General features: G+C 45.6%; 1 protein-coding gene across 2 annotated transcripts in view; it reads left to right on the top strand.

Moving 5' to 3' along the window:
• Positions 1-23,940, top strand: part of LOC308073539 (titin-like) — a 248,000-nt gene that overhangs the window by 149,387 nt on the left and 74,673 nt on the right. For both annotated transcript variants that reach the window (XM_080412477.1, XM_080412476.1), the window contains 39 exons: positions 274-451; positions 580-701; positions 1,263-1,550; positions 2,364-2,660; positions 3,104-3,290; positions 3,472-3,587; positions 4,028-4,327; positions 4,927-5,226; positions 5,547-5,652; positions 5,821-6,017; positions 6,496-6,807; positions 7,066-7,344; positions 7,700-7,818; positions 8,390-8,570; positions 8,705-9,007; positions 9,736-10,338; positions 10,698-11,000; positions 11,266-11,422; positions 11,540-11,682; positions 11,814-11,932; positions 12,084-12,549; positions 12,796-13,089; positions 13,622-13,921; positions 14,377-14,697; positions 15,217-15,458; positions 16,053-16,367; positions 16,512-16,626; positions 17,044-17,352; positions 17,843-18,024; positions 18,308-18,437; positions 18,628-18,779; positions 18,908-19,055; positions 19,175-19,395; positions 19,598-19,694; positions 19,820-20,116; positions 20,759-21,058; positions 21,804-22,118; positions 23,251-23,474; positions 23,655-23,805. In XM_080412477.1, coding sequence (XP_080268603.1) covers positions 274-451; positions 580-701; positions 1,263-1,550; positions 2,364-2,660; positions 3,104-3,290; positions 3,472-3,587; positions 4,028-4,327; positions 4,927-5,226; positions 5,547-5,652; positions 5,821-6,017; positions 6,496-6,807; positions 7,066-7,344; positions 7,700-7,818; positions 8,390-8,570; positions 8,705-9,007; positions 9,736-10,338; positions 10,698-11,000; positions 11,266-11,422; positions 11,540-11,682; positions 11,814-11,932; positions 12,084-12,549; positions 12,796-13,089; positions 13,622-13,921; positions 14,377-14,697; positions 15,217-15,458; positions 16,053-16,367; positions 16,512-16,626; positions 17,044-17,352; positions 17,843-18,024; positions 18,308-18,437; positions 18,628-18,779; positions 18,908-19,055; positions 19,175-19,395; positions 19,598-19,694; positions 19,820-20,116; positions 20,759-21,058; positions 21,804-22,118; positions 23,251-23,474; positions 23,655-23,805 — 9,189 coding nt within the window. The remainder of the gene's footprint in view (positions 1-273; positions 452-579; positions 702-1,262; positions 1,551-2,363; positions 2,661-3,103; positions 3,291-3,471; positions 3,588-4,027; positions 4,328-4,926; positions 5,227-5,546; positions 5,653-5,820; positions 6,018-6,495; positions 6,808-7,065; positions 7,345-7,699; positions 7,819-8,389; positions 8,571-8,704; positions 9,008-9,735; positions 10,339-10,697; positions 11,001-11,265; positions 11,423-11,539; positions 11,683-11,813; positions 11,933-12,083; positions 12,550-12,795; positions 13,090-13,621; positions 13,922-14,376; positions 14,698-15,216; positions 15,459-16,052; positions 16,368-16,511; positions 16,627-17,043; positions 17,353-17,842; positions 18,025-18,307; positions 18,438-18,627; positions 18,780-18,907; positions 19,056-19,174; positions 19,396-19,597; positions 19,695-19,819; positions 20,117-20,758; positions 21,059-21,803; positions 22,119-23,250; positions 23,475-23,654; positions 23,806-23,940) is intronic.

Below are 23,940 nucleotides of genomic sequence, written 5' to 3'. Positions count from 1 at the left end.
ATACTTTTGTACTTTTACTCAAGTACATTTTTAATTCTGGACTTTTACTTGTAACAGAGTATTTCTATAATGCAGTATTGATACTTTTACTTAAGTAAAGAATTTGAGTACTTTTTCCACCACTGCCTTTCAGTACAGCTCAGTAAACAAGACATCGGTGCAGTGATATATATATTGATACATTCGCTCCTCCAATCAGAATCAAGGGCTGGATTTATCCGTTTTTAGATAATCCAATAAACGTAAACTCAATAAACTCTCTCTCACTACCAGCCGTACCGGATCCTCCCGAGAGCCTGAAGTGGAGAGACAAGTCTGCCAGTGGCATCTTCCTGACGTGGGACCCTCCCCGATACGACGGAGGAACCGGCATCAAGGGCTACAACGTGGAGCGCTGCCAGAGAGGCACCGACAAGTGGGAACCCTGTGGAGACATGGTGCCTGAACTCAAGTATGGAAAAACCACTCATCATCATCATCATTCATGAAGAGACTGTAACATCTTTGTTTTAGGTCAATGTTCAGAGCTTGTGTGTACAGCTTGTTAAGATGTTTTCCTGGTGTGGTTGTTGTGTGCAGGTGCCAGGTGACAGGGCTGATTGAGGGTCAGTGGTACGCGTACCGCGTTAGAGCTCTCAACAGACTGGGAGCCAGCTCGCCCTGCAAGGCTACGGACGAGATCCAAGCCGTTGATCCTAAAGGTAACGCACGCGCACACACACACACACACACACACACACACACACACACACACACACACACACACACATGCACTAAACCCCTCAGCTACATTAACCCATTAAGACCTGGAACTGTGTCATTTTTTTATTTGAGCTAAAAAGCATTATTTTACACTTTGGGCTATTCAAAAATAGCAGATCTACAAGCTCATAGCGCGGCACCGAGTGCCGCGCTACGAGCTTGTAGATCTGCTATTTTTGAAAAATCTTGAAAATGTGTGCAAATCTTTGAATATGTATATTTTTAAAGCGAACATTTTTAACTCAAATCTTTGCTTCTGGGGGTCCCTGGAAGAAAATATTTTGATGGGGGTCTGCGGCCAAATACATATAATTTTGGGGGTCCTTGACATGAAAAAGATTGAGCACCACTGACATAGAAACATACGTTTTTCAGAAAACTGTTGAGATTTAGGAGACATGTAGAATCGGCTTCAGGTCTCAATGGGTTAATCCAACAAGACATAGAAATATTCTGTAGTCCTGCATTACGAATGTTTGTGTCGTGTGTCGCCCCTGCAGAGGCGCCAGAGATCCAGCTGGACGCCAAGCTACTGGCCGGTCTGACGGCCAAGGCGGGCAGCAAGATAGAGCTCCCCGCAGAGGTGAAGGGCAAACCGGAGCCCAAGGTCAAGTGGACCAAGGCCGACCTGGTCCTGCAGCCCGACGACAGAGTGTCCATCGACACCAAGCCCGGCTCGTCCACCGTGGCCATCGCCAAGACCACCCGAGGGGACACCTGCACCTACATCATTGAAGCCACCAACAGCAGCGGCAGAGCCACCGCCACTGTCGACGTCAACATTCTAGGTGAGACAGCCGTGTTAGTAAAACTCCAGGTTACCTGATATAATTGGAGCCCCGACCAGTTTATGGGTCCCATATTTTGTGAAGCGCAAAAAAAAAAAGGGCAAGATTTTAAAAACTTTGATTCGATTAAAGTTTCTATTTAAAGGAGGAGTCAAAAAATGACTTATTTTCTATCAATTGCACACCCCATGAAGCCTTGAATTCATGGATTTATTTTTGTTTTTGTGGCATTCCTAAGCCAATAATTTGATTATAATAAATTTGTCCCCATTGATTCCGGTAGGAGACACAAATGCATTTGTGTCTCCTACCGGAATCAATGGGGCTAAATTTATTATAATCAAATAATAAAGGAAGGAATGCGACAAAAACAAAAAAATATCCATGAATTCAAGGCTCCATGGGGTGAGTAATCCATAGAAAAAAAATTATTTTGGGGGTGAACTACTCCTTTAAGAACATTTAACCAGAATTATTTTTATTTACTTTTTCAAAAATGTCTCCTAAAATAGGGACGCCAGGTTGAAAGTGTCAAAATCTAGCTGCATGTTTGCCGATACCGATGTCGTCGAAAAAGTCAGATAATGGCTGATATAGTATGATATAGTATGATATAGTATGATATAGTATGATATAGTATGTCGCAGCTTGTAGATTGGCAATTATTTTATAGACTTAGGGCTAAATTTGGCAATGTATGTTTTTGAAACAGGGACACACTCAAGTCAAGTAAAAGTAAACTCAAAATTGTTATTAGAGACGCTGAGAATGATCTGAATCCTAATCTCTGCGTTTGTTTAATCTCTTGTCCAGACAAGCCCGGTCCTCCCGCTGCCTTCGACATCTCCGACATCACCAACACCACGTGCTTCCTGGCCTGGAACCCGCCCAGAGACGACGGAGGCTCCAGGGTCACCAACTACATTGTGGAGCGCCGCGAAGCGTCCAGCTCCATCTGGCACAAGCTGTCGTCCACCGTCAAACAGACCACGTACACGGCCACGGGCCTGACGCGCTTCAAGGAGTACGTCTTCAGAGTCTTCGCCGAGAACCAGTTTGGCGTGGGACTCGAGTCTGAGAGCCCCACCATCGTGGCCAAATACCCCTTCGGTATGTTAAACCTTGGCCGGACCGCGTGTTTACATGCAAGAAAACATCAACGTCTGAAGTAGAAATATCACTGACATATAAATACATTTTTATTTAATTGAACTTGTACTTATAAATGAAACAGTATAAGTACAGTATAAATGAAAATGACATTTATCTTTTGCCTTTTAGGCATTGTAAACACAGGGCAGATCCATCTGACAAATAACTCAAACATACAGTACAAAGAAATGACTTGATAATGACTTCTAAAATCTAAATAAATAATATGGTGAACTGATGAATTAATACAGATGAATGGAAATGACGATTATGCAAAAACAACTGTGATTATATCAAATAATTGCATTCAGGTGATTATGTAATAATTGTGACAGGCCTATTATTTATAACACCGCAACTGTCAATTAACGTCAATTAACGTCCTGACTTCTCTCGCCCAGACACCCCTGGATCTCCCTACAACCTGCAGCATTCGGACGTGACCAAGGACTCCGTGAAGCTGGCCTGGTTCGAGCCCGAGGAGGATGGCGGCAGTCCCATCACCGGATACTGGGTGGAGAGATACGAGGCAGACCACGACCGGTGGATGAGATGCAACAAGCTGCCCATCAAAGACACAAACTACAGGTCAGTCTGTCTGCTGCTTCATTTAAGACTGTGTTCTTTTTATTTTTATTAATTAACTATAATAACCCTGTTGAGAGCCAGTATGAATTAGAAACAGAGGTGCTGCTGTATGTGTGTACAGTAGGATACCTGTAGCATGTACATGTACTGATGTAGCTGCTGTTGTGTTTTTGGTGTGCAGAGTCAAAGGTCTCCCTACCAAGAAGAAGTACAAGTTCAGAGTGCTGGCCGAGAACCTGGCAGGAACCGGAAACCCCAGCAAGGAGACAGAGCAGATCCTCATCAAAGATCCCATTGGTAAAACCACTGGGACAAACACAGGCTTCATATGTGATAGGAGGGAAATGTGCTAGATCAGAGGTTCTCAAACTTCAAAATGTCAAGGTCTCCCCTTAACTCTGACAGTATACAAATGGACCTGTTAGGGTCCATTTGGTTCCATTTGTATACTGTCAGAGTTACAGACTTGTAAGGGTCAATTTAGACCCCCCTAAAGAAACCCAGAGAGTCCCTGAAATCCACTTTGAGTTCACCTTTTAATAAATGACAGGAGCAAGTTAATCTAATAAATTGACTAGTTGCTAATCTATAATTTGTCGCACAACATTTTCCTTAAATATTTTCATAATTTTTTCTCGAATTACATTTGACACGATTCATCAGAAAAGCCTATTAAGCCCATTATTATTTGAACGTTATTGTCCAGAAATGTTTCTAACAATCTCTATTGTTATCAGATCCTCCATGGGCTCCCGGCAAACCCACTGTGTCGGACGTGGCCAAGACCTCCTGCTCCATCAGCTGGACCAAGCCGGAGCACGACGGCGGAATCAAGATCGACGGCTTCATCATTGAGATGCTGAAGAGCGGAACCACCGACTGGATCCGCGTGGCCGAGGACGTCAAAGACCTGGACTACTTCCTGAAGGGTCTGATGGAGAAGGCAGAGTATTCCTTCAGGGTGAAGGCCGTCAACGCGGCCGGAGAGAGCGAACCCTCCGAGCCCAGCGACCCCATCCTCTGCAAGGAGAGACTCAGTGAGTAACTATTACCTAATACAGGGATCTTCAACGTTTTCAGGCCAGGGACCCTCAAACTGATGGGGAGATGGAGCAGGGACCCCCTACCTCGTAGGGTGGGGGGGCTACGACATATATTGTATAATTATGTATAACATTTTGTGTTTCATAATGTATAAACATACCATGTTATTGTGCATTCAATACTAAGCTATTAGAAATAATAGACAGAATAATATATTCATGCTTTTATTTTAAACATACATGTACAAGGTACAGTGAGTAGGGTGGCCGTACTGCCATTTATAAACATACCTTATTAACTTATTAACTGAGAACCAATCTCAATACTATCAACGATCTGTCAATTACACAGTATACAAGCTATTCAAAATGGACATAATCATGATTTATTTTAAACATAAATGTGGAAAATGTTTTTGAAATGTTTAAAGACAAATAGATATTTTTGAAGAAAAGAAATAATATATATGTAAATATATATATATGTCAGTATGTTTAGTGTGACTCACTCAGGTCATTGAGTTGACGTTTAATGTCTCCCCTCTTCTCCTCGTCCTCCTCGTCCTCCTCCTCGTCCTCCTCCTCCTCTCCAGACCCCCCTAGCGCCCCCCGCTGGCTGAAGGTGCTGAGCATCAGCAGGAACAAAGCCGACCTGACCTGGACGGCGCCGGAGAGAGACGGAGGCTCCCGCATCCTCAACTACGTGGTGGAGAAGAGAGACGTGAGGCGCAAGGGCTGGCAGGCCGTGGACACCACCATCAAGGAGCTGACGTACTCGGTGACGCCCCTCAACGAGGGCTCCCTGTACGTGTTCAGAGTGGCCGCGGAGAACGCCGTGGGCGTCGGAGCCTTCTGCGAACTGGCCGACTCTGTGCTCGCCAAAGATACTTTCAGTAAGTCAACTCGCTCATAGCTCATTATAAGATGCCCCGCCATTTCTGTTGACTCATTGGTGGGCTGTGGAACAGTTCAGATACCTGCATAACAGTGACATCATCGATGGGGGATTCCAAGCTAATAGAAAACTACAGCCTTTCTCTTCCTGGAAAGTTAGCATGCTGAAATATAAGCCTATGTTTTTTGCATGAATACAAAAAAAAAGCAGGTTTCTGAACTGTCCACAGCCATCCTCTGAGACACAGTGTCATACTTACAGTATGTAATGTAAACGTACCTCAAACTTGTACTAAGTAATGCATGTTTTGTGGTGCAGCTACACCTGGAGCTCCCACCAACCTGGTGGTGGAAGGAGTCAGTAAGAGACACGTTGACCTGATGTGGGACGCCCCACAGGAGGACGGAGGAAGACCCGTACTCAAGTAAGAAACAGGAATAACACACTTTATCTGAACAATCAAACGTAGAGACAAATAAACCCTATAGATTCTTGATTCACCGAAAATGGTTTTATTTGGTTACACTGCCTAATACATTTGGCAATATTTGTTAACGAGGTCTAATAAATATGTAATTCTGTGTTTCGTCAGGTATCAAATAGAGAAGAAGGAGAAGTTGGGAACTCGCTGGGTGAAGTGTGGAAAGACTGCAGGTCCCGAATGTCGCTACAAAGTCACTGACGTCATTGAGGGAACCGAGGTGCAGTTCCAGGTCTGTGCTGAGAACGAGGCTGGCGTTGGACATGCCAGCGAACCCACAGAGATTTACACCATTGAAGACCGCACAGGTTTGTCTTTTGATCAGAATTTTGGATTCGTGGTTTGACTATTAATGGATTTCTGCTTTTATTATAAACCTGGAAGGGTTCCTACATTTGTATTAATATAAAAAGGATGACTGGGCAGTATATTGATATTATATTTATATTGTGACATGAGGCTAGATATCGTTATATCGTGATATGGCATGAGTGTTGTTTTTTCCAGTGTTTTAATCACTGAAGTCCTATATTATACTTTCCAAATAGCCGATCTTGTAGATCTGCTATTTTCTCTAAAATTTTGTGGGGGGGAAAATAGATTCTGTCCATATTGCCCAGCCCTACAAAAAACATGAATTTGAATAAATGCCAGCGCTACGTCATAATGAATATTAATAAATGCCTGTACTATGTGTCATAATGAATCTATTAAACCATTCCTTTACTATATGCAGTATGATGAATGTCTTTAATAATAAATATATGAATATAAATATTCTTACAGGCGTCCCATCTCCTCCCATTGAGCTGCGTGTGACCGCGGCGAGTCGTACCTTCCTGTCCATCGCCTGGAAGCCTCCAGAGAGGGACGGTGGCATGCGTATCACCGGCTACCACGTGGAGATGTGCGAGGCCGGAAGCGGCAAGTGGATGAGGATCAACGACCGCCCCGTGAAGGAGCTGAAGTACCGCGCGGGCACAGAGGAAGGCATCGTGGCCGAGAAGGAGTACATCTTCCGAGTGCGAGCCTTCAACGGCATGGGCGTGGGCGAACCGTCCGACGTCTCCGAGACTGTGGCGGCGAACGACTCTGAATGTAAGTAGCCCTCACTAACAGATCTCTGTCTGTCTCTCTGTCTGTTTCTGTCTGTCTGTCTCTATCTCTCTCTGTCTGTGTGGGCTCTGACACAGCTGGACTGTGCCACAAGTGTTTGGTGCCACTACAGAAAATTATTGTTCATCAGTGTGGACGCTCACCATAACTATCATTATAGTTATAGTCTATCGTCCTTTAACTCCTTTTTGTCTTGATGTGATGTTGAGGTGTTAATGTTATCCCCCATCGTGTTTGCAGGTATCCCCACACTGGAGTTCCAGGCTCTGGACCTGGTGGTGGTGGAGACAGAGAAGATGATCATCAACATTCCCTTCAAGGCTATTCCCACTCCTCGCATCAGCTGGCACAAAGACGGCAAGGAGCTGAAGGCCACCGAACGTGTCATTTTCAGCCAGGAGTTCACTGGGTGTCGTGTGGAGGCAGACAACAGTGTGCACCCGGACGCGGGACAATACAAAGTCACCGTGGAGAACAGCCTGGGACAGGCTAGCGCCACCGTCAACGTCAAAGTCATCGGTACGTCTCTCTCACACAAATGCACATTCTACTGCTATGTTTTATAGAGCCAGGTTTGGCCGAATCTTCAGAAATGAATCCTGTCTGAGTAGCTGCAGATCAGTGAGAGGTTCTTTGAATGTTTTTTTCATAAAGCCTGTATCTGCAAAAGCTTTAAAAAAAAAATCCAAAATAGCAGATCTAGATTTTTTAATTGTCTATTTTGTTTGGGTCAAAATATCAGTAATCGGTGGTGTAGGTCTCTCCGCGATTAGCATGGGCATCGTCGGACCCATGAACCTGACATGGTTGGGGCTCTGGTATGTTTTGTGTTGAAGCTGACCGCTGAAGCTCCTCTTATCTGTGCGTTTATCAGGGCTGCCTGGACCATGCAAGGAGATCATTGCTACTGACATCACCAAGGGCAGCTGTAAGGTGTCCTGGGACCCTCCAAACTACGATGGAGGAACGCCCGTCACACACTACGTCATGCAGGTAATGACATACCTCTCTACTGTTGTCCAAACATAGGCTATATGACCCATTTCGGTTCACAGTAGGGCATTCACAACTAATGATTTTTACTAGTCGACTCATTTGACCAAGTAGTAGTCGACTAGTCGACTAGTCGAAATTGACATTTTTTTTTTAAGGGGGGGGGGCATTATTTTAATGCCATCCTACTACTATATTACTATTATTATTATCCTCCTGCCCTTATTTTTATGGCGTTTTAAGGGAAGCGCTTCTGGCACAGCAGCACAGCACCACAGCAGCGTCTCCAAGGATCCCCATTGCCCAATAATAGGCTTTTATTGGGCATACTTTTGACCCCCTTTTGATAAAAAATAAAGTCAGGAGGATAATAATAATAATAGTAAGATGGGCCATTACTATGGCATTAAAACAAAGTTTTTTTGTTTTTTTTTATTCGACTAGTACCAACAGAGTCGACTAGTGGTTATACTAGTTGGTGAAAGCCCTAGTTCACAGACCCGTCTTTATGTGTCACGAGTACATACTCATTATTATTTTTGTTTGTGTGTGTGTGTGTGTGTGTGTGCAGCGTCGTGAGGCAGGCAGGAGGACGTATGTCAACCAGATGTCAGGAGAGATGAAGCTGACCTGGCCCGTTAAGGACCTGATCCCCATGGGAGAGTACTACTTCAGAGTCCAGGCTGTCAACAAGATCGGAGGGGGAGAGTTCACAGAGCTCCGCAACCCTGTTATCGCTGAGGACCAGAAACGTACGACATTACTCTTTCTACATGAATAGACACAACACTTTATTCTTTAATAGAATAAAATCATACTTCCACTTCCAAGTCCACTAACCGTTACAACTCATTGCACTTTTAATATATTGTGTGTTTTTTTCCAGATCCCCCAGACCCTCCGGTGGACGTTGAGACCTGCTTCCCCACGGCCAGCACAATGATGCTGACCTGGAAGCCCCCCATGTACGACGGAGGCTGCAAGATCATGGGCTACATCCTGGAGAAGATCGTGAAGGGAGACGAGAAGTGGTCCAGGTGCAACGACTTCCTGGTGCCCGTGACCTCCTACACCGTCAGAGGACTGGAGGAGGGAAAGAACTACCAGTTCAGAGTGACGGCCGAGAACGCGGCAGGCCTCAGTGAACCTTCTCGCGCCTCGCCTTTCGCCAAGGCCTTAGACGCCATCGGTAAGACACGATAGTACCGACACGTTTCAGCGTCGCCATTTAAGCCACTTCATTCACTGAATGAAACCTGGTGGGCCTTCATCTCACTGAATAATGACACACAACCAGTGGTGTAAAATAACTACTTAAGTACACGTTTGAGGATTTTTTACTTTACTGGAGTATTTCCCATTTCCAGTGCTTTTACTTCTACTTCACTACAATTATTTGAAAACTTTAGTTACTAGTTACTTTATAGATTTTTATTATTATCACAAAACATACATTAACCACTTCAGCCCTATATATATTTCTGCCATTTGAAAACAGCCGATCTACAAGCTCACAATGCGTCGCCATGCGACACATTGTGAGCATGTAGATCTGCTATTTTCAAAAGGTTTTATACATTTTGAACTTGTGAAATGGGACATTCTGCACAATGAGTACTTTTACTTTTGGTACTTTAAGTACATTTTGATACCAATACTTTTGTACTTTTACTCCTTATTATTTTTAATACCTTACTTTTACACTTACTTTTCTACACTGCAGTATTAATACTTTTACTTAAAGTTAAAAAAAAAATCCACCACTGCACACAACATACGCATATATCTACATCTCTAAGTACAAAGCATATATCCACAGCATTGACTAATCACAACGTTCTAGAAACACGGTTTCTACTAAAAACACCTGGTCTGCTGAAACCGTAAACATGGTGTTTGTTGTCTCTCTCCCCTTAGATCCACCCAAAGTGTTCCTGAGCGGCAGTCTGGCTCAAGGCCTCAACGTCAAGAGAGGATACGAGATCAGCCTGACCGCCAACATCTCCGGGGCGCCGTACCCGGAGATCATCTGGTACTGGAACGACACGCCCATCAGGCCCGAGCCCCTCAGGGTCCGCGGCGAGAAGGCCGTCAAGAAGGAGGTGAAAGTGGTGAAGAAGGAGGAGGAAGGAGAAAAGAAGGAGGGAGAGGACGCAGAAAAGAAGGAAGAAGGAGCAGAGAAGAAGGAGGAAGCAGCACCAGCAGAAGAGAAGAAGGAGGAAGCAGCAGCAGAGGTGAAGGAGGAAGCAGCAGCAGAGGTGAAGGAGGGAGAGGAAGGAGAGAAGAAAGAGGGAGAGGAAGGAGAGAAGAAGGAGGAGCCAGCAGCGGAGGCGGTGGTAGAGGAAGAGGAGGAGTCGGACTACCCCACGCTGAGCGAGCGCCTGACCATCGACAACAGCCACCGGGGCGAGTCCCACCTCGTGGTGAGGGACACGGTCCGTGGAGACCACGGCGTCTACTCCATCAAGGTGGTGAACAGCCACGGCAAATCCACGGCCGTCTGTGAAGTCAACGTGCTGGGTAAGATTCTGTTCTATTCTATTTCTATCGTAAATCAGCGATAGATAGATATAGATAGATCGGGCCGATTATCTGGCAGATAATCAGCATCGGCCGATTAGCTCCTCATGCATTGAAGGAGGCATAAGCTCAGTTCTATAACTTGTGTAAATTTACTTGTGAAAAGTTATTAACTTAAGAAATGCGTGTTATTTGTTATTATTATTAAACTGTTTTGGATGCAAAACATATCAGCATCGGTCATTGAAAAACCCTAATTGGTTGACCACTAAATGCAATGCATCACTGCGGTGACAATGGACACATTTAAATCAAAGCCGTGTTGAGACGTTGTGTGTTATGTGTGACTCCTCCTCCAGATGCTCCCGGTCCTCCGGTGAACTTCCGCTTCGAGGAGATCAGGAAGAACTCGGTGCTCTGCAAGTGGGACGCTCCTCTGGACGACGGAGGCAGCGACATCCTCAACTACACCCTGGAGAAGAAGGACAACACCAAGGCGGAGTTCGGCTGGAGCTCCGTCACCACCATCCTGGCCAGCTGCCGCTTCATGGTGCCCAAGCTCATTGAGAAGAAGGAGTACATCTTCAGAGCCGTGGCCGAGAACAAGTTCGGTCCCGGTCCGCCCTGCGTCTCCAAGCCCATGATCGCCAAGAATCCATTTGGTGCGTTTTCCACTAGGTTCCACTAAGTTTCCACCCCAGTAGGGTTTACCTAACACCTGTTATTCAGTAACTGTGATTCTGGGTGCAGATGCAGAGTGTGCAGTCGTATCACCTGATTAATTAGGCCTACTGATGCACATGTTAGATCAAACAACTTGAATGTAGTATTTTTTACTACCTTTTGAAAGCTTCCTCAGAAAACACTGACTGAATCTGTCAAAAACTGTCAATGATGAGTGTATATATTTGCATTGCATTTTCTCAGAGCTTCCTGGCATCCCTGACAAACCAGACGTGGTTGACATCACCGCCACCAGCATGGTGGTGACCTGGGAGCCTCCGGATGACAGCGGTAACGCCATCACGGGATACTGGGTGGAGAAACGAGAGATCAACAGCACCCACTGGTCTAGAGCCAACAGGTGAGACAGCCTCAACCGTTGAAGAGATGCCCATCATGGGGTTATTTGTTTTGGGGGACCTGATCCTAGATCTGTTTCCAATGAAGAGAGATGTAACAGTTGCGGTTGTGTTTGCAGGGATCCGGTCGCAGACACAGAGCTGTGTGTGGAGGGCCTGATGGAGGGCCTCACCTACATCTTCAGAGTAGCAGCAGAGAACCAGGCTGGACCAGGAAAGTTCAGCCTCCCGTCAGAACCCAAGACCGCCCAGGCTGCGATCTGTAAGTACAGTAAACATTACACACATCTCCTAAAACCCATCTACTAAAAAGGCACTGCACCATTTGTACTACACCATTTGTTATTGTTATGGATATGGTATTAAATATGAACATGTGTTTCTCCTCCTCAGTGCCTCCCGGTCCTCCCGCGGCCAGAATTCTGGAGACGACGGACCACTCCATCGACGTGGAGTGGGACATTCCTGCAGACAACGGCGGAGGAGAGATCATTGGATACCACGTTGAGAAGGTCTTTATATTCATGCCAGACACAAACAGATCGTTATATGTATCAATCAGTCATCATAGTGAGGGATTGTTCCTGTTGCTGTTTTCTTTAGAAATGTGATGCTTTATAACCGATAATAACCAACGTTCTGTGTTGTTGTTTGGTCTCACAGTGCATGGCCGGTCAGAAGGAATGGTCCAGAGCCACCGAGCGCCTGCAGAAGACCAGAGTCTTCACGGTGTTCGGAGTCAGAGACGGAGGGAAGTACATGGTCCGAGTGATGGGCGTCAACGCCGCAGGAGAGGGAACGCCCGGCCTGACTCAAGCCGTGTTCGTCAGGAACCCCGCAGAGATGCCAGTGATCGAGATGGACCTGAACATCAAGAACAACGGCCTCATCATCAGAGCCGGCGAGCACCTGTTGCTGCCGGTCACCGTGCGCGGCAAGCCCAAGCCCTGCGTGTCCTGGCTGATCGAGGACAAGAAGCCCGACGAGAAACGCGTGGAGATCCTGGATGAAGGAGAGCAGAGCATCGTGTCCATCAAGAATGCCGTCAGGGAGGACTGTGGAAAGTACTCCATCAGCGCCTGTAATCCCAGCGGAATCAAGTCTGCCTGGTGCAGAGTCGACGTAGTGGGTGAGTAGTAGGACGTCACATGAGTACTTTCTACTTTTGGTACTTTAAGTACATTTTGATACCAATACTTTTGTACTTTTACCCAAGTACATTTTGAATTCCGGACTTTTAGTATTCTACATTGCAGTGTTGATACTCTATTGATGCAGTATTGATACTTTTTCCACCACTGTACCAACGGGTATTGAACTGGAGTCTAGATAATTGACAGCTTGTGCCTCCTCCACCCCCCTCCTCTCTCTCCAGATGTCCCTGGACCATGCACAGACCTGAAGCCCGTCGTGGTGACCCGCAAGATGATCTTCCTGAACTGGGACGACCCAGACGACAACGGAGGAAGCGACATCACGGGCTTCGTGGTGGAGAGGAAAGACGCCAAGATGCACTCCTACAGGCAGCCCATCGAGACCGTAGGGTCCAAGTGTGAGATCGCTGGCATCGTGGAGGAAATGGAATACATGTTCCAGGTCACCGCCAAGAACAAGTACGGCCTGGGCGTGCCTGTGGAGCTGGGACCTATCAAGGCTGTGGACCCACAGAGTAAGTTGTGGACTGAATTGTTGTATATGCTATATATATGCTATACAGTGGTGTAAAGTAACTAAGTAAAGTTACTCAAGTAAAGTGTTGAGGTATTTTTACTTTACTGTAGTATTTGCAGTTTTCAGTACTTTTACTTCTACTCCACTACATCTCAGAGGAAAATATTGTACTTTTACTCCACTACGTCTATGTGAAAACTTTAGTTGCTAGATACTTGCTTTTGCAGATATAAATTATTACATTATAAAACATACATTAACCACTTTAGCCCTATTTTATATATATAGGCTATTTGAAAATAGCCGATCTATAGATCTGCTATTTTCAAACATTTTAGTACTTTTACTTTATAGCTAAAGTACATTTTGATGCCAATACTTTTGTACTTCAACTCAAATAACATTTTGAACAAAGGCCTTTTACTTGTAACAGAGTATTTTTATATTGCAGTATTGCTACTTTTACTTTTTCCTCCTCTGGTTAAGACATCTTCTGAACATCTTCCATCATCTTCCCTGTGCTCCTTCAGGTCCTCCCAGCTACCCAGAGAAGTTCCACTACATCGAGAGAACCAAGAGCTCCATCACGTTCTCGTGGAAACCCCCGCGTAACGACGGCGGCAGCCCCATCATCGGCTACACCATTGAGAAGAAGAGGGTGGACCAGGAGAAGTTCGAGGTCTGCAACGCCGAGCTGTGCCCCAACCTCACCATGACCGTGGAGGGTCTGGAGGAGGACTGGAAGTACGAGTTCAGGATCAAGTGTTCCAACCTGCTGGGAGAGAGCCAGCCGTCCATCGCCATGACCGTGGTCATTCAGGATGATGAAGGTATACCAGAGACAGATATTGTACTTTACTCCACTACAATTATTTGAAAACTTTAGTTACTTTGCAGATATTAAATATTACATTATAAAACATACTTCAACCACTTTAGCCCTATTTTATACCTTGGCCAATAGAATAGAAATAGCCGATCTACAAGCTCACAACGCGATGCGACGCGTTGTGGGCTTGTAGCTGCTATTTTCAAACATTTTAGTACTTTTACTTTTGGTACTTTAAGTACATTTTGATACCAATACTTTTGTACTTTTACTCAAGTAATATTTTGAACACAAGGCCTTTTACGTGTAACAGAGTGTTTTTATATTGTGGTATTTCTACTTTTACTCAATTAAAATATCTGAGTACTTCTTCCACCACTGCTAACTTTACCACATTCGATACTTTGCTCCAACACCACTGAGCTTCTCCTCCTCTTCCTTTCTGCCGCCCTGTAGTTTCTCCCGAGATCAAGATGCTGAAGGTGTTCAAGGGAGACTCCATCGTGGTGAAGAAGGGAGACCCCATTGAGCTCCCGGCGGCCATCACCGGCCTGCCCATCCCCACCGTGGAGTGGCTGAAGGACGACGTGCTGATCGATTTGACCACCCTGGTGGAGGACGGCCCCGTGAAGATCGAGACGGCGGACACCGGCCGGGTGAACTGCCAGACCACCCTCACCATCCCCTCGGCCAATAGGAGAGACAAGGCCATCTACTCCATCACCGCCTCCAACAACATGGGCTCCGCCTATCATCACATCACCGTCATGGTGCTGGGTGAGTGACCTGTCCGACTCCCTGATGATGTCACCACTGGACAGTGGTGGAAAGTAACTAAAGTACATTTACTTAAGTACTGTACTTAAAGTACGATTTTTGAAAACTTGAAATGGGACATTTCTGCATACTGAGTACTTTTACTTTTGGTACTTTAAGTACGTTTAGAATTCCGGAAATTGTACTTGCAACAGAGTATTTCTGTTTTGCAGTATTGCTACTTTTACTTAAGTAAAAAATGTGAGTACTTTTTCCACCACTGGGTCACCACTGGCGGGGGTTCATACAATCTGTCTACTTTTAGACCAAGGCCTGAGACCCTCTCCTCTCCTCTCCTCTCCTCTCCTCTCCTCTCCTCTCCTCTCCTCTCCTCTCCTCTCCTCTGCTCTCCTCTCCTCTCCTCTCCTCTCCTCTCCTCTCCTCTCCTCTCCTCTCCTCTCCTCTCCTCTCCTCTCCTTTCCTCTCCTCTCCTCTCCTCTCCTCTCCTCTCCTCTCCTCTCTCTCTCTCTCTCCTAACAGATCGCCCCACACCACCCAGGAACCTGGCCGTGGCCAACATCAGGGCCGAGTCCTGCTACCTGAACTGGGAGCCGCCATTGGACAACGGCGGCAGTGAGCTGACCAATTACATCGTGGAGAAGCTGTTGGTGGTGGAGGAGGGCCAGGAGCCCGAGTTGGAGGAGGGAGAGGAGCCAGTCGAGCCACCTCCTGGTCCCCAGTGGGAGGAGGTCACCAGCACTATCGTTGAGAAGAAATATGGGGTCAGTTTTTCTATTGCTTACTACAAATACTAGTAGTATTAGTACTATTACTACTGCTCAGTGGTCTTTACTAGAGTATGTCCATTCTTCAATACTTCATACTTCTACTCTGCTGCATCTCAGAGGCAAATATTGTACTTTTTAGTTACTTAGTTACTTTAGTTACAAAAACACACATTAACCAATTCGCTATTAAAAGCGCTATTTTATTCTTTGTCTATTTGAAAATACTAGCCAATCTACAAGCTGACAACGCGCCACGAAGTGACCTGTTGTGAGCTTGTAGATCGGCAATTTTCACAATATTTGACAATATTTGGAAACTTTTGAAAAAAAAAAGTGAAATGGGACATTCTGCATTTATATTCACCTGTTTCCTAGGCTTTCCACTTCCTGTGTGTTTTCCACTTCCTGTGTGTTTTCCACTTCCTGTCGATTTGATCCAATGAAATCCAATGAAACTGGTCAGATGACTAATGATATCCAATGAAATCCGACAGGAAGTGGAAAACACACAGCCTAGGAAACAGGTGAATACGCAGTACTTCTTCTTCCACCACTGACAGTCTTGTCATGCTCTCTCTCTCTCTCAAGGTGTGGAACCTGGAGACCAACAAGACCTACATGTTCAGGGTGCGGGCCGAGAACCGCTACGGCAAGTCGGACCCCGCCATGACCGAACAGGTGCCCATCAAGGACCCCTTTGGTCTGCCCGGACCCCCGGAGAAGCCCAAGATCACCGAGCACTCCAAGACCTCCATGACGCTGACCTGGGAGCCCCCCAGCGAGAGCGGAGGCTCCATGATCGTCGGCTACTGGCTGGAGAAGAGGGAGGTGGGCAGCGAGTACTGGGCCAAGGTCAACAAGGCCCCCGTCACCAAGAGAGGCATGAAGGGCTGGGAGTACCAGGTCAGCGTTTTATGAATTATGAATTATTATGAAAAAACCTTATGGGAGTAACATGTCACCTTCATTTCGTTGAGTGTGTGTGTGTGTGTGGGTGTGTGTGTGTGTGTAATATTGTTGTTAATATGTTTTGATATTGCTCTGTAGGTGACTCGTCTGTTTGAAGGAACAGAGTATGAGTTCAGAGTCGCTGCCAGTAACAATTCTGGAGTCGGAGCGTTCAGCTCACCTTCAGACTCTGCCTTCGCTGTCGACCCAATCAGTAAGTACACATTAATACTGCTGCTTCTAGTACTACTATATACTATATATAATACTAGTCCTACTATGATAAACACAGGGTCGGGGCCCATTTTTATGGGTTGTGAGTAAATGAAATAAATGAAAAGATAGCGTGATAGTGAAAACAGCACATCCACAAGATCTGAACAAGTAGATCGGCAATTTTCTTTTACTATTTTTGAACTACCGTAGGGCTTAGTTACTACATTATGTAACGTTTGACTTCGTTCTCTGTGGAATGAAGTCAAACAAAATGGGGGTCCCCAGTTCAAATATGATTATTTAGGGGGGTCACGGCATGAAAACGCTGAGAACCACTGATCTAAACAAATGTCTCTCTCTCTCTCTCTCTTCTCTCTCTCTCTCTCTCTCTCTCTCCCTCTCTCTCCCTCCCCAGCTCCCCCCAGCATGCCCGCCGCTCCCGTTGTGGCGGACAAGAACAAGTACAGCGTCTCGCTGGCCTGGAAGGCCCCCGAGTGGGACGGCGGCAGCCCCATCAAGGGCTACATCATCCAGATCCAGGACGAGGGCGGACAGGACTGGATCCCCGTCAACGACATGGAGAGCCTGTGCACAGAGACCACGTTCACCATACCGTCACTCAAAGAGCTCAAGATCTACCGCTTCAGGATCATCGCCGTCAACGACATCGGAGAGTCGGACCCCAGTCCCAAGACCGAGGATACCATGGTGGAGGACATTCACAGTAAGTCACTATACAGATATATAAGCTTGAAGATCTGCTATTTTTGCTATTTGTGAAACATATTTAAATATTTTTTTAATGTTATTAGCAGTGGTGTAAAGTACATTAACTCAAGTACTGTACGTATTTTTATTTTACTGGAGTTTTTCCGTTTTTCAATACTTTTACTTCTACTCCACTACATCTCAGAGGAAAATATTGTACTTTTACTCCACTGCAATTATTTGAAAACTTATTACAAAACTATAGGTTACTTACGTAACCCCGGTTTTATAAATTGCGAACGAACTGTTATGTGAACAGTGAGAGAGCAATGTAATAAAACCACTTCAGCCCTATCTACATCTAGACCATTTGAAAATAACCGATCTACAAGCCCCTCCTGTGATCTTTGGCAACCCCAAAGGGGGGGCCCGGCCGGACCCCAGCTTGGGGAAACACTGTGTCCTATATTTCTCTAACGCTGACTGCGTTCTGTCTCTCTCTCCAGCCGAACCAAAGCTCACCCTGGACATGATGGCCGATGACCTGCTGTTCGTCAGAGCTGGAGATCCATTCAAGATCCCTATCCTCGTGGAGGGCCGCCCCACTCCCAAGGTCACCTGGGACTTTTACGGCAAGGCCAAGACGGAGAGGAAGTGCAAACTCCACCAGCTTCCCATCGACTGCCAGGTCAGAAAACTGGGACAGAAAGACATAGACATAAACATGTTGTAGACGCAATGTTGGCCAATGCCAACGCTGCCCACATATTTTGCAGGGTAGCTTCTCATAACTCCACTGCAAGAAATAATGCCTGAGTAATTCCCCCCCCCCCTGCTTTATAACTATTAGGCCTACTGTACCAGTACTATCGTGTATTTATCTATGGAAAAAGGGGGTAAAGGAAAAACACCATAGAAAAAACACCTTGAAAAGCGGTCAGTAGTATAACCCTGTGTTGTGTTGCTCCTAGATTGAGACGACAGACACCATGTCGATAGTGAGCTTCCCGTGCAGTGTGAGGACACACTCTGGTCGCTACACCATCGCCGCCAAGAACAAGACAGGACAAAAGCACATCAACGTCTTTGTCACCGTCCTCGGTACGTAAATACACCCTCACACTCAATGTCAACCATTATTATCTTTGTTATTAAAACTACTTCCCATTTCAACATTTCAAATGTAGATTACAGGTGCATCTCCAAAAAATGTAATACTTTTTTTTTTTGCTGCACCTGTATAATACTGTATGTTGAGGTTGTGAGTCTGACTTTGTGCCTGTGTCTCCAGACGTCCCTGGAGCTCCTAAGGACCTGAGGGTGACCGACGTCACCAGAAGCACCATGAGGCTGATCTGGAAGCTCCCCGACACCGACGGAGGAGAACGCATTAAGACCTACTACATTGAGAAGAGATGTGTGACCGACAAGGCCTGGACCATAGTAAGATAACACCACCAACATTTTACTGCCTTGTATATTCCGGTGTGAATGCTGTCCCTCAAGACTGTCGACTCACACAATTTTCACAAAGTTGATGAATTAATCGCTGGTGTGTTGTTGTTGTCTAGGTGAACGTAGCGTGTGCCAGCCAGGCCTACGTGTGCCCTGGCCTGTTGGAGGGCCAGGAGTATCTGTTCAGAGTCAAGGCTGAGAACAGACTGGGCTTCGGAGAGCACGCCCTCACCACAGACCCAGTCAAAGCCAGAGACCCCATCTGTAAGAGAACATGAAATACGACGACGATATTATTACTGAAACATTCTAAACTACCAAAAATGATAATACTTCTATACATCAAGCAACCAACTAAACATTTCTATTCTCTTCTCCTCCAGATCCTCCCGATCCTCCCACTAAGGTGACGATCAACTTGGTGACCAAGAGCACCGTGACTCTGACCTGGGAGGCTCCTAAGAACAACGGAGGCTCTCCGGTCTCGCATTACGTCATTGAGAGGCTGTGCTGGGACCCCAGCGCCAAGCAGAAGGAGACGTGGAAGCTGTGCAACAAGAGGAACGTGGAGGAGCTCACCTTCATAGTGGAGGAACTGAAGGAGGTCAGTCTGGTGGTCTCCTCCTGTCTTTGGTTAAAAACAAACGAACATCCGCGATACAGAAAGTGTAACTAAATGGTGTCCCTGTATAGCAGTGGTTCTCACATTTAGTTTGTGTTTGGCTGTGAAACCCCATTCGATCTTAGTTGTACTTGTTTATTATTATAGTGTCATGTGGTTTTAAATGTGTTGTTCTTGTTGCCAGGGTGGAGAGTATGAGTTCAGAGTGAAGGCTGTGAACGAGGCGGGACCCAGCAGACCCTCAGCCACCGCTGGACCGTTGGTCATCAAGGACCAGACCTGTGAGTTAACTGACAAGTTGGCTCGGCCAATCACAAACTGTGTGAACATGTATTCTATATAGTCATATATAGAACCATATATATAGTCAATCCACTAACCCAGCTCATCCTCTCCTCTCCTCCAGGCGCTCCAACCATCGAGGCGCGTGACGCCATCGAGGGAGAGGAGGGCTGTGACGTCAGCGTGGTGGGGAAGATCACCGGCTGTCCGTTCCCCACGCTCAGCTGGCAGAAGGCCACGCTGGCCAAGCCGGACGTGAAGGCGGCCGTGCACTACGACCAGCACATGAACAAGCTGGTGACCTGGGACAAGTGCACCCTGCTGGTCCACCAGTCCACCAGAGAGGACAACGCCATCTACACCCTGACCGCCACCAACAGCCTGGGAACCTGCAGCAAGGACATCAAGCTCACCGTTCTGGGTCAGAAAACATGTTCCCAAGTTTGCATTCGTCGTCACTGTCGGGCAGATAAACCTTTGAATCTCCATATTTCAGCTTTTTTTTTATTCAATTTCCTGAATAGTAACAGTTTCTAAACAGGTTTCCGCCCGACAGCCACGATATTGTTAGGGCTGTCACGATTCCACATTTAAGTTGACGATTAATTGTCACTCAAATAATTGCGATTAACGATTTATGGTGTTTGGCATTGAGCATTGGAACATATGAATACAATTTTTATTTCTGTTTGCCTTTTAGGCTTCTTAATAAAAAATACTTAATAACTTAAATATGCAAAGAAATTATAGACATATTTAATAATTTTGTTAAATAGTATGTAAAAGTAATGGGAAATAGCAGATCGACAAGCTTGTAAGCTTGTAGATCTGCTATTTATGCTTTTTTTAATATTTGAAAATGTGTGAAAATTTTTCAACATGGAAACGATTATGACGATTACGCAAACAATAATTACGGTTATCGCAAACGATTGCGATTAGACGATGATGTAATAATTGTGACAGGCCTAGTTATAGTTTCACCTCCGGTTTTTGTTTGTGGTCCCAATAAAATGGCGCTAAAATGACGCTCTCCATTCATTCCCGTCCCGCCCTTCAACAGGTCCACCCGGGCCACCCATGGCACCCGTCGTGCTGACCGAGGTGTTCGCCGACAGGATCGGACTGTCCTGGAAGCCCCCCAAGGACGACGGCGGCTCCAAGATCACCAACTACGTGGTGGAGAAGAGGGAGGAGAACAGGAAGTCGTGGGTCCACGTGTCCAACGACCCCAAGGAGTGTGGCTACCTGGTGACGCGCCTGACGGAGGGCCACGAGTACGAGTTCAGGGTGATGGCTCAGAACAAGTTCGGCGTGGGACCCGGGATCGTCAGCCCGTCAGAGAAGGCCCGCAACCTCTTCAGTGAGTTCATTGTTATTGTCTTGATGATACCCAGGGCTGTGTCACCATCATGACATTTTAGTTGATCATTAGTTGTTGTACAAATAATTTCGATTAATGATTTAAACGTTTAAAAAAAAGTAAATTTCTGTTCTGTGGCTACGTACACAAACAAAGCCTTTTAGGCCTTCATACTTAAAGGGATAGTTCACCCCCAAAATGACTTTTTTTCCTATCGATTAGTCACCCCATGGAGACTTGAATTCATGGATGTTATGTTTTTGTCGCATTTCTAAGACAATAATTTAGTTAGGCAGCGGTTCCGTTAGGAGACACAAAGAAGAGTCTTTGTGTCTCCTAACGGAACCGCTGCCGGTCAACAATTATTGTCTTAGGAATGCGACTAAAAAAAAAATATCCATGAATTCAAGTCTCCATGGGGTGACATGGGGTGAAGAAAGTCATTTTGGGGGTGAAATATCTCTTAAAAAAATAAATAAACTGACATTTAATAGCGAAAATATTTTCAAAATAAAATACGGCTTAAGTTGATCATCTGAATCTACAAAGTAACTTGTAGCTAAAAGGTTTCAAATAATTTGCCTCTGAGGTGTAGTAGTGGAGTAGAGAGTACAAAGTCTCGGAAAAAAACACTCAAGTAAAGTAAAAGTACAGCACTTGAGTAAATGCTCTTAGTTACTTTACACTACTAGTGGTTTAACAACGTGGTTGGTGTTCGTTCGCCCCTCTCTCTCTCTCTCCGCAGCGGTTCCCGGCCAGCCCGAGAAGCCCACGGTCACCGAGGTGTGCCTGGAGTCCATGACCGTCAACTGGGACGAGCCCAAGTACAACGGCGGCTCCGACGTCACCAACTACGTCATCGAGAGGAAGGAGACCGCCGGCAAGCGCTGGGCCAAGGTCACCCGCGACCCCATCAACGCGCTGCCCATCGGCAACAACTTTGACGTCACCGGCCTGCTGCCGCTCGCCGTCTACCACTTCAGGGTGACGGCCGGCAACGCCGCCGGCTACGGTCTGCCCAGCGTGCCCTCCGACCACGTCGTCTGCAGAGACCCCCTCGGTAAGAGAGACCCTTTTTCTAGTCGACCGACGCTAGTTAAAGCCTTTAACCCATTGAGACCTGAAGCCGATTCTAAATCTCCTAAATCTCAACAGTTTTCTGAAAAACGTATGTTTCTATATCAGTGGTGCTCAATCTTTTTCATGTCAAGGACCCCCAAAATGATATGTATTTGGCCGCGGACCCCCATCAAAATATTTTGTTCCAGGGTCCCCCAGAAGCAAAGATTTGAGTTAAAAATGTTCGCTTTAAAATATATATATATTCAAAGATTTGCACACATTTTCACGATTTTTCAAAAATAGCAGATCTACAAGCTCATAGCGCGGCACTCGGTGCCGCGCTATGAGCTTGTAGATCTGCTATTTTTGAATAGCCTAAAGTGTAAAATGCTTTTTAGCTCAAATCTAAAAATGACACAGTTCCAGGTCTTAATGGGTTAAATGACAAAACTGTTAAAGGTAGTGTAAAAGTTGACCCATTCAAACCGGGAACGGTTATCTGTGTAACCACTTTATCCATATTGAATATGGAAAATTTTGAAGATATACAAGCTCATAGCGCGGCACTGAACTTTTTTTTTGTAATGGAAATTTGTGCAGATTTTTTTTTAAAGCGAACATCTTTAACTCAAATCTTTGCTTCTGTGGCGTCCCTGGAACAAATATATTTTAAGATGGGGTCCGCGGCGAAATACATTTTCGGTGGTCCTTGACAGGAAAAAGTTTGGGAACCACCGATATTATAGCAACATTTTCAAAAAAACTGTTAGTATTTAGAAGACATTTGTAGAAACCCCAGAAGCAAAGATTTGAGTTACAAATGTTAGCTTTAAAAATATATATTCAAAGATTTGCATACATTTTCACGATATAAAAAAAAAAATGCAGATCTACAAGCTTGTAAATCTGCTATTTTTTTATAGCCCAAAGAAATAAAAAAAAATTACACAGATGCGTTCCCGGTTCTTAATGGGTTAAAGGTAGTGTAAGTGATATGTTTTGGTTAAAACAAAAGTAAAATAGACTTAATACTCTGTTACTGTACAGTAACTGAAAACTATTGCTTTGTATTATAAACAGTTTTTTTCCTAATCTAATAATCGCTGTGTCATGTGTCTGTCCCATTACAGAGCCCCCTGGTCCCCCGGTCCCCAAGGTGACAGACTGGACCAAGTCCACGGTGGATCTGGAGTGGCTCCCCCCCGTGGTGGACGGAGGCGCCAAGGTCACAGGATACTTTGTGGAGTTCAAGGAGGTGAACAAGGAGGAGGAGGATTTGAAGGCGCAGAGGAGAGAGTTCATGAGCCCCGAAGATTTGGAGGCGCAGGAGCCCGAGACAGAAGAATGGGACAAGGTCAGCAAAAAAAAAACATATTTTAAGTTTAATTTGTAAACCGTGTGTTGAAGCTTAGAGATTGCCTTAAGACCAATTTTCCAGTTTGAGCAACATGAGGAATGTTGGGCCCAGGACTGTTTGTGTGTCCAAACAGTCCTCGTTGACTCAATAGAAAAAAACGTTCTTCTTCTTCTTCAGGCGAAAGACAACGAGATCAGAGGAACCAAGTTTGTGGTTGCAGAGCTGAAGGAAGGAGGTCTGTACCGCTTCAGGGTGAGAGCCGTCAACGCGGCTGGAGTCGGAGAACCAGGACACGTGGCTGAGATGATCGAGTGCAAAGACAGAACCAGTAAGACACTCACACCCAGTGGTGTAAAAAGTACTCAAATTCTTTACTTAAGTAAAAGTACCAATACTGCAATATAAAAATACTCCGTTACAAGTAAAAGTCCAGAATTCAAAATTGACTTGAGTAAAAGTACAA

Source organism: Gymnoscopelus braueri (assembly GCF_963280865.1).
Source record: "Gymnoscopelus braueri genome assembly, chromosome: 18".
In the NCBI taxonomy this organism is placed as follows: domain Eukaryota; kingdom Metazoa; phylum Chordata; class Actinopteri; order Myctophiformes; family Myctophidae; genus Gymnoscopelus; species Gymnoscopelus braueri.
The sequence above is the reverse complement of the archived record's forward strand: the minus strand, read 5'-3'. Positions and strand labels throughout refer to the sequence as shown.